Source organism: Leptonychotes weddellii, unplaced genomic scaffold (assembly GCF_054177405.1).
Source record: "Leptonychotes weddellii isolate Sample4059 unplaced genomic scaffold, ASM5417740v2 HiC_scaffold_7226, whole genome shotgun sequence".
In the NCBI taxonomy this organism is placed as follows: domain Eukaryota; kingdom Metazoa; phylum Chordata; class Mammalia; order Carnivora; family Phocidae; genus Leptonychotes; species Leptonychotes weddellii.
The window spans coordinates 1-9589 of record NW_028041978.1 but is presented as its reverse complement, the minus strand read 5'-3'; the positions used below and the strand labels follow the sequence as shown (position 1 = coordinate 9589).

General features: G+C 52.9%; 1 protein-coding gene and 2 long non-coding RNA genes across 9 annotated transcripts; 1 reads left to right on the top strand and 2 right to left on the bottom strand.

Annotated features, from left to right (window-relative positions):
* Window positions 1-3476: 3476 nt before the first annotated feature.
* Window positions 3477-5783, bottom strand: LOC145719798 (uncharacterized). Its single transcript, XR_014142615.1, has 3 exons — window positions 5499-5783; window positions 4139-4202; window positions 3477-4030 (listed from the first exon to the last, which is right to left on the bottom strand). It is a non-coding gene; the product is annotated as an uncharacterized LOC145719798 (long non-coding RNA).
* FUZ (fuzzy planar cell polarity protein) lies at window positions 4284-8868 on the top strand. 7 transcript variants are annotated; one of them, XR_014142613.1, is made up of 11 exons: window positions 4288-4631; window positions 4892-5013; window positions 5309-5393; window positions 5512-5580; window positions 5776-5880; window positions 6668-6865; window positions 7013-7108; window positions 7320-7544; window positions 7620-7684; window positions 7764-7838; window positions 8384-8665. XR_014142613.1 is itself a non-coding variant. In XM_006744321.3 (11 exons), the coding sequence occupies exons 1-11, from the start codon at window positions 4521-4523 to the stop codon at window positions 8605-8607; spliced, it is 1257 nt and encodes a 418-aa protein (XP_006744384.1). In that variant the 5' UTR covers window positions 4295-4520; the 3' UTR covers window positions 8608-8665. The 7 variants fall into 7 exon arrangements, 6 of the variants coding, with proteins under 6 accessions (XP_081667483.1, XP_081667482.1, XP_081667485.1 ...); XM_006744321.3 differs by having other exon boundaries at window positions 4295-4631; window positions 7438-7544; XM_081811357.1 differs by lacking the exon at window positions 7764-7838 and having other exon boundaries at window positions 4284-4480; window positions 8384-8868.
* Window positions 8643-9577, bottom strand: LOC145719797 (uncharacterized). Its single transcript, XR_014142614.1, has 2 exons — window positions 9408-9577; window positions 8643-9083 (listed from the first exon to the last, which is right to left on the bottom strand). It is a non-coding gene; the product is annotated as an uncharacterized LOC145719797 (long non-coding RNA).
* Window positions 9578-9589: the final 12 nt, after the last annotated feature.

The window sequence follows — 9589 nt, the reverse complement described above, 5'->3', positions numbered from 1 at the left end:
CCGATGTGGGACTCGATCCCGGGACTCCAGGATCATGACCTGAGCCGAAGGCAGTCGCTTAACCAACTGAGCCACCCAGGCGCCCTCCACAAAGAAATTATATGTACAGGGGCACCTGGGTGGTTCAGTCGTTAAGTGTCTGCCTTCAGCTCAGGTCATGATCCCAGGGTCTTGGGATCAAGTCCCGCATCGGGCTCCCTGCTCAGCGGGAAGCCTGCTTCTCCCTCTCCCACTCCCCCTCCTTCTGTTCCCTCTTTCGCTGTGTCTCTCTCTGTCAAATAAATAAATACAATCTTAAAAAAAAAAAAAGGAAGTATATGTAGAATTAGAGCCAACTTCTTAACAGCAAAAATAGAAACTACAAGGTTTAGACTCGGAAAAAATTAACTATCACTCTGGGGGTACCCAGGTGGCTCAGTCAGTTAAGCGTCCTACTCTAGATTTTGGCCTGGATCGTGAACTCAGAGTCGTGAGATTGAGCCCCAGTTGGGCTCCATGCTGAGTGTGGAGCTTGCTTGAGATTTTCTCTCTCTCTCCTTCTGCCCCTCCCCCATGCTCTCTCTCTCTTTCTCTCTCTCTCAAAAAAAAATTTAACTATCACCCCAGAACTGTATGATAATGAAGGTGGGGTAAAACATCCCAGGTAATAAAAACAGAATTTAACTCCAAGAGACTTTCTAAAGGATGTGATAATATGATATAGTAAGAAATATAGGGGCGCCTGGGTGCCTCAGTCATTAAGCGTCTGCCTTTGGCTCAGGTCATGATCCCAGGGTCCTGAATCGGGCTCCCTGCTCAGTGGGAAGCCTGCTTCTCCCTCCCCCACTCCCCCTGCTTGTGTTCCCTCTCTTGATGTGTTTCTCTCTGTCAAATAAATAAATAAATAAAATCTTAAAAAAAAAAAAAGAAATATATATTTGCTCCTTGTCCCACTTCCTGGCCCAGAGTTCCTAAAACCCTTGTAATTTCCTGAGCATTAAGGGTGGTAGGAGCATTTTTTATTGTAATATATGGCCTCAGTGTCCTACTGGTTCCTCACACAAGAGCTTCTAAGACCCTTGGGATCTCTGCAGTGAAAAGAATGTCTTTTGGTAGGCTGATGAAATGACTAGTGGCTGGGGTCCCCTAGATAGCTTCAGAATGGGACTGGTCACCAGAAGGACCAAGGCATGATTCAAGGGTTGGAACTTTCAGCCCCACCCCCTGAAGCCCTGGGGATTGAGTTAATCAACAATGGCCAATGATTTAATCAACCATGCCTACCTAATGAAATCTGCATTAAAAAACCTAAAAGACATGGGTTCAGAGGACTCCTGGGTTGGTGAATGCATCCACATGCTGGGGGAATAGTGCACCCTAATCTCCATAGAGACACAGGCTCTTGTACTCAGGACCCTTCTGGACCTCCCTCTAGGTACCTCTTCATCTGGCTATTCATTTTTATCCTTTATAATAGATTTTACAAGAAACCAGTAATACTGGGGTGCCTGGGTGGCTCAGTCGGTTAAGCATCTGATACTTGATCTCAGCTCAGGTCTCGATTTCAGGGTTGTTAAGTCAAGCGCCATGTTGAGCTCTAAGCCCAGTATGGAACCTACTTAAAAAAAAAGAAAAGAAAAGAAACCAGTAATACTAAGTGCTGCCTTGGGCTCTGTGAGCCATTACAGCAAATCATGAAATCTGAGAAGGTGGAACCCCCAACTTGTAGCAAACTCAGACAGAAATATGGATATCCTGAGGACCCACTACTTGTGATTTGGTGTTTGAAGTGGGGGCAGACTCCTGGGACTAAGCCCTTGACCTTCTCTGTGCTGCCTCCTGGTGGTTAGTGTCAGAATTGAATTGACTTGTAAGTTTTCTGTTGGTGTCCACAGAAAACTGGAGGATTGCTTGGTGTGGACAACCCCCACAATGGGTGTCAGAAGTGTGAGGAGAGAAACAGTTTTCCAGTAAGATGTACTTCAGGAAGGAGGCAAATTTAAAATTGTCTCGAAAGGATGGTCTGAGAGGCAAGAAGGAAGTGGGCGGGCAAATGAAACACAAGTACTTACGTAGTTACAAATAAACATTGCCTGCATAAAATAAGAAAAATATTCAGTGAGGGCACCTGGGTGGCTCAGTTGGTTAAGCGACTGCCTTCGGCTCAGGTCATGATCCTGGAGTCCCGGCATCGAGTCCCGCATCAGGCTCCCTGCTCAGCAGGGAGTCTGCTTCTCCCTCTGACCCTCCTCCCTCTCGTGCTGTCTGTCTCTCATTCTTTCTCTCGCAAATAAATAAAATCTTTAAAAAAATTTAAAAAAAAAGAAAAATATTCAATGAAGGCATAAAAAAGTCATAATTACAATGCTGACAACACTTAGTTGGTTAGTCTGGATGGAGTTTAACAGAGGTAAACTGCTATGTGCTCTTTGTAGTATTTGAGAGAGCATTTAAGATCTTGTTTAACTTTTTGCTGAATTGTGTATGGTAAAGTTTCAAGGGTAACCAATAAAAACAAAAGAGAATTAGAGTGTATACATTTGAAACCAGAAGAGAGAGGGAAAAATGGATTGAGGAAATGAAAAAATAATCCAGGAAAAGATAAGAAAGGAGGAAAAAGCTTTAAAAAGGCAGGACGATAATAAATATAAAAATAAGATGGTAGAAATAAATCCAAATATATCAGTAGTCATAATAAATATAAATGGACTAAAGAAAAATTCATAGAACTACAGGAAGAAATTGAGATTTTACTTCATTTTTAAAAAGATTTATTTATTTTAGAGAGAGAGAGAGAGAGCATGTGAGCAGGTGGGTAGGGCAGAGAGAGAGAATTCCAAACAGGCTCCATGCTGAACCCAGAGCCCAATTCGGGGCTCGATCCCACAACCCTGAGATCATGACCTGAGCTAAAATCAGGAGTTAGATGTCCAACTGACTGAGCCACCCAGGCATTCCTAACTCATTTTAAAAAAGTAATCTCTGCACCCAACCCAGTCTGAGTGGGGCTCAGACTCATTGCTCCAAGATCAAGGGTTGCAGGCTCCTCAGACTGAATCAGCCAGGTGCCTCCCTACTCATTTGCTATTTTGTGTACATTTCTTCCTCTAAAAGTTTGATGCAATTTAGTGTGCGGATAAACATCCTAATATTATCAGCTGTTACAAATCAAATCTAGAGAGGCACCTGGATTGTTCAGTAAGTTAAGGGTTGTCTGACTCTGGACTTTGGCTCAGGTCATGATCTCAGGGTTGAGAGATGGAGCCCCTTGTTGGGCTGTGGGCTCAGCAGAGAGTCTGCTGGAGATTCTTCCCCTCTGCCCCTCCTGCTCATGCTCTCTCTCTAAAATAAATAAATAAATAAATCTTAAAAAAAAAAAAAAAGAAATCAAATCTAGAATGCAGGCAAAACATGTCGGAAAGGAAACATGTTTTTTAACATTACTATATATTTCACAAATACATTTGGGTGAATGAAGGCCATATTCTCATAAAATAGAAAAGTTCTAGCTGATTAAATTCATAACTAAATGAAATTTTACTTTATCAGTTTAAACACACAGAGGAAGGAAACTAATGTATGTCAATATAGGATTGGCTAAATCGATTTTGTTACATGCATAATGTTGATTATAAAAAGACATTTTTAAAAAACAACATATATTTATTTGGTCTAATGAGAAAAAGTTTGAAGGCAACATTAGCACCCGTGATCGTATTTGTCAAAATCTGTGAATGTTCTGTGTTAAACTGTCAAATTTTTATTTCGGGAAAGGGCTTGGGAAGGAGTATTTTCACGTTCAGCATGCTGCACGAACATGTATAAATTTATTACAGAAATAATCTTGTTTTTATGATTCTGGAAAATAAAGGATTTCATCTTTCTTTTTCTAATAACAAAAACAACCGGCTCATTTGGTGGTTGCTAGGCAACATTGGCCGGACCAAACCATCCCGCGAGGGTGAAGGGGGAGATGGTATTTCTCTCGGATTTGCTCGAGATTCGTCATGCGGCCATCTTGGAGTGGGGCACTGCTCTCTGCAGCCTTAGACTGGAAATTAGACGGAAAGTGGTTGCTAGGCAACGCCTCGGCACCGCCACCATCTTTGAGTGGGGCACAGCTGTTTATCAATTTAGAATGTAAAACATCCTAGCCTACCTGACGCTTGATAGACAACGCCTTGGCGCGGTCACTACTTTCAAGCCGGGCTCTTCATTCTCTTCTTTAAATAAATGGAATCAAACCATTAGGGGGAAACTACGAAGTTTTTCACGCACGATGGGCGCCATCTTTGTTAGGGGCAGGTGACTTCCGGTTGAGGCGGAAGAGAACCTAATGGGGCTTGGGGAGGTGCTGGAATAGAGACTGAGGGTGGGTTTGAGTTGGATGAAGAAGGCGGGAAGTCTACTTCTCTTCCAATCAGCTCCCCATCTCGCCCTCTGGCGGCTTCGGACGGCCGACCGGCCGCCCGACTTAGTGTGACTACGGGCATACGCCAAGGTGGTCACTGCCCCCACGAGGGGACTGGAGGGGGTTCCAGATGGGCGAGGAGGGGACAGAGGGCACCGTACATCTGCTTTGCCTTGCGGCCACCAGCGGAGTCCCCTTATTCTGCAGAAGCAGCCGCGGCGGCGCCCCCGCCCGCCAGCAGGTGGGGCCCTGGACCCCTGGATCTTCAAAATAGAAATGGGCTAGGCCCTTGGACTCTGAGTCGTCAAGGGAGTAGGGTCTGGAGAAGTTTCAGAGTTGAGTTTAGAGGGCCAAGGGTGCAATGACTGGACTAATAATCCTGGTTCCCAGAGGAGGAGGGGCCAGGGGATATAGAAAGAGGAGGGGGCTGGGGCCCCGGACACTTGGGTTCCAAGGTGGAGGGGACTGGGCTCCTGTCTAATGTTCCCAACTTTTCCCCAGCTCCCGTTCTCTGTCATCGGTTCCCTCAATGGAGTACACATGTTTGGGCAGAATCTCGAGGTGCAGCTGAGCTCTGCAAGGACGGAGGATACGACCGTGGTGTGGAAAAGCTTCCATGACAGGTCTCCAAGCTGTAGCTTTTGGGGCAGGGGCAGGGCCAGGGCCTGGGTGATGGCCCCTGTTGAAGATGACCCTGAGGCCTACCAGCTCTCCAAGGCCAGCTGTTTACTTGGCTGTGGAATCGTCAACAAGCCAGTTACCCTCTCCGATCCCTAAGTTTCTCTGTATGAGAAGGAGGTTATGCTGGCTGGCAAAAGATGTAGCTGGCATCCAGGATCAAGGGCAGACTTTACTCTCCTCACGGCCCTGTTTCCCTGGCCTGGACTCATTCTTCCTTCTCACCTTCCTTTCTCACAGCATCACCCTCATTGTTCTGTCATCTGAGGAGGGCACCTCGGAGCTGAGGCTGGAGAGACTACTCCAGATGGTGTTTGGGGCCATGGTGAGACTCCCCAGCCCTCTTCCCCAAACCCAGAAATCTGAGCTCTCAGCATCCTTCTCCCTCACACCAGGAGTCCAGATCCATACCCAGCCCCGGCTCTCTTACTTGGTTCTTCTAGGTTCTTCTTGTAGGACTCGAAGAACTGACCAATATCCGCAACGTAGAGAGACTGAAGAAGGAGTTGAGGGTGAGGCTGCAGGATGCGAGCGTGGAAGTTAGGATCCCAGGTCACTGATATTCGGAAACTACAGTTCCCAGGAGCCCCTGGGGCAGCCTGGTCACTGACTCTAGAGCCAGGCCCAGCAGGGCTAGTTTTCTGAAGGGGAGGCAGCAGATCTGGGGCCCACCTGGGTCCTAAGCTCCTCCCTCCTCCTCCTGCTAGGCCAGTTACCGCCTCATTGACAGTTTCCTGGGGGACTCTGAGCTCATCGGGGACCTGACCCAGTGTGTGGACTGCGTGGTTCCTCCAGAGGGGTCTCTCCTGCAGGTACTGAGAATGTGTTGGGAACCCTTAAACCTGTCACTGGCCCTGGCTCGGTCCTCATCCTCTTACCCCTGGATCATTGCCTCGACCTTTTCTCCTCCTTTGGGCTTCCATTCCAACCCCCACTTGGCCCCAGAAGGGTCTTTCTACACGGAGAACTGACCCCACCCCTCTCCAGCTCACAGCCCTCCCATGGCTTCCATCACCCCCAGGACAAGCTCCCGTCCCTGCAGCCTGGTGTTTGAGGACCTGTGGAATCTGAAACCCACCAACATGCTCACCCTGACCTCTGCTAACTCCACAGTCCACCTTCACCCAGCTGCCTCAGGGGTCCCACGGACCCCAACAACTTCCCAGCTTCCTTGCTTGGCACATGCTGTTCCTTTTGCTGGTGAATTTCCATCTATCTTTCGTTAAATACCGCTCTTGTTGATGCCCCTGGCATGGCCATCTCTCATGATGTGACTAGGAGCTGGCGACTTGACCTCTCCTAGCTGGAGTAGGTGGTTGATTGCGCCTACTTGACACATAGTAGGATTCAATAAACCGCAGCTGCGGCTGTTGTGATTATTAGCTTCAGTAACACGTGTCAGGCTAGGGAGCAGCCACCCTACCTGTTTAACTTTACAGTGTGACTCGGGGATGGTACCTGTGTGTGAAGGTGAAGGCCCAGGGAGGGTGAGGCACGTGAGCATGCCACTAGGCAAACTTTGAATTGTATGCCCGTCTCTTCACACTCCTCGCCCACCTGGGAAGTCACTGCCTCCCCTGCTCATGTCTCCTGACCCAGGAAGCCCTCTCTGGGTTCGCCGAAGCGGCCGGCACGGCCTTTGGCAGCCTGGTCGTGTCGGGCCGGGTGGTGGCAGCAACAGAAAGCTGGTGGCGGCTGGGGACGCCGGAGGCCGTGCTGCTCCCCTGGCTGGTGGGGTCCCTGCCGCCGCAGGCAGCTCGAGACTATCCGGTGTACCTGCCGCACGGGAGTCCCACGGTGAGTTGGGGCGGGGGTCGGGGCGCCTGGGACAGGTGGGAGCAAAGGGCCTAGAGGCCGGGAGGCGGGGAGGCGAGGAGGCGGGGCGGCGGGGCTTCGGCGGGAAGGGGCGGAGCTCCGGCCAGCCCCTGCTGCGCCCCCCTTCAGGTCCCGCACCGGCTTCTGACCCTGACGCTGCTGCCGGGCTTGGAGCTGTGTCTGCTCTGCGGGCCGCGCCCTCCCCTCAGCCAGCTGGATCCACAGGTGAATCCGGCCCATGTCCCCGCTTTTCCCCTATGACACCCTCTGCTCGCCAGCCGCGGCCCTTCTCTCAGCCCGCCCTGCCAGCGTTCTCCACTCTGGGCCCGCCCCTCGTCAGCCCCGCCCCTCCACCAGGGCCCGCCCCCCGCGGACTGCGTTCCAATCACCTTCCCGCCAGCCCCGTCCCTCTATCGCTCTCATTCCATCCTTCCAGGCTTCACCCTTTCCTTGGTCCCCTCGGCCTCCCGCCCTCGTGGGCCCCGCCTCTCCTCCCTGGCCACGCCCCCTTCCCTGGTACCCGCCCCTGACCTCACCCACCGGCCTCGCCTCAGCTTTTGGATCGCTGGTGGCAGCCAGTGCTAGACCCGCTGCGGGCCTGCGTGCCGCTGGGACCTCGAGCGCTGCCCGCTGGCTTCCCCCTGCACATGGACATCCTCGGGTAGGGCTTGGACGGGGGTGTGGTTTGGGGGTCCTCATCCCCTCTGCCCTGGCCATGACACCCCCTTTCTCACAGGCTGCTGCTTCTCCACCTGGAACTGAAACGTTGCCTCTTCACGGTGGAGCCCTCTGCGGATCAAGGTGACTGAGAGGAGGGTGAGGCCGGGAGGAGCTTGGGCCCAGGAGGGGCTCTCTGTCACCCTCTCTTCCCCCCAACCAGAGCCTTCTCCTGAGCATCGTCGGCGCCTCCTGCGCGCCTTCTACACCTTGGTCACCGCCTCGCACTTCCCACCAGGTGTGCCCCCTTTGCGCACTCCTGGGACACCGAGTCTCCGCTCACACAAGGGAGGACGGGGGCATCCACACTGATGGGGGGTGTTCCACAGAGCCTAGATGAGGAAGGAAAAGTTGAGGCCCTAGGGAGACAAAGGAGGGACAGAGGACTGGCCCCTCCTAGCTGCCTGACTCCACCTCCGCCACCTTCCCCGCATAAAGTGGGGCAGAGGCCCCCCCCCCCCAGAGGGTTCCAAGGGCTGTGCCTGGAATCCAGTGCCTGGTACCTGGTCAGTATACCTGCGTGTCTGTCACCTGTATTGCTAAGCGGGCTGTCCAGGGCTGCACAGAGCATCCCCAGGAGGGAGGGGGGATGGAGGCTGGCTGGGAAGAAGGGGGAGAAGGTCCATGTCCTTCTTCAGGCAACTGACAGCTGGCTGGAGCCATGAGGCCCTTGCCCGTCAGGAGTCAGACTTAGGCCCAGGGTGTGGTGTTGCTCCTGCAGGTTGGCATTCTAGTTGTCTGGGCCCCAACTGGTCACCTTGGCCCTTCCTTTCCTTCCTCCAGAGCCGGGGTCACCAGAGGAGAAGGTGGAGGATGCGGCCCAGAGGAGCCAGGTGCCGAGAGCCTGCTACCTGGTGTCCGGGCCCGAGGAGCCAGGCACGGGATGGCGGCTGGTGGCTCTGCAGTCGGGGCCGCGGCGGCTGCTACTGCTATCTGCCCAGAGTCCCACACACGCGCTGCGGGGCTTGGCCACCCACACACTGCATGCCCTCACCCCACTCCTCTGACCCCTGGCCGTGAGCCGGTCACACAGACACAGCTATTAGCGTCTCTCGGTTTATTCGCTCACAATAATACACAGCCCCTGGATGGGGGGGGGCAGGAGGGGCTACGATGGGGTGGGGTGGGAGGGGAGGAGGTGCCCACTTCCCTGGCCCCTCTCCCCTCTGTGCTTAGGGGGGAAAAGGGAGGGAGGGGGCTCCCCCTTACCCCCCAGAATGTAAACAGCAGCAGATGAACAAAAATAAAAATACAAAAGGCCAGAGAAAGGTTCCAGGCGTCCCCCCACCCCTGGGGTCTTCCCTGTCACCAGTGGAGGTCCCCTCGCTGCCCCATCCACCAAAGCTGCCTCAGTCCTAGGGGCTGCCTGGCGCCGGCCACATCCCCGGGGGGCAGAGTCCAGGGCTCAGAACTGCTGGGCCAGCAGCTCACACAGGTGACGGGAGACAGGTTCCTTGCTGGTGCGCAGGGTCAGCCGGTACATCTGGGTGGGGGACATGGCGGTGCAGACTCAGGGAGGAGGCAGAGTGGACAGAGAGCCCGGGAGAGGAGGATACAGGGAGATAAAGGAGAAAAAAGGAGAAAGGGATCAGAAAGGTGATGGAAGGGAAAGGAGGCAGGAATAAAAACAACACAAGAGGGAAAGGGTGAAGGGTAAAAGTGAGACCCAGAAGGGTGGAAAAGGATGTGGCGGGGCAGACAGTAGATAGAGAACACAGGGACAAAGAGCAGAAGGGCGGGATTAAAAACGAGCACACTGAGGCAGGGGGTAGTCAGTCTCAGGGGCGCCTCCCAGACCACCACTCACCTGAGCCTGGGCATTGGGCTCCAGCCGGAGCAGACAGCCCACCTGCAGGGCTTTAGTCTGGATGATTCCAGCCCCCACGAAGTTCTCAGGGTTGGGGTCCACATTGTCCAGGAGAGCAGAGCCAAACCCCAGGAGCTGGGGAAGAAGGGTAGCCGTCAGAGGGTGCCAGATCTGGCAGCCAC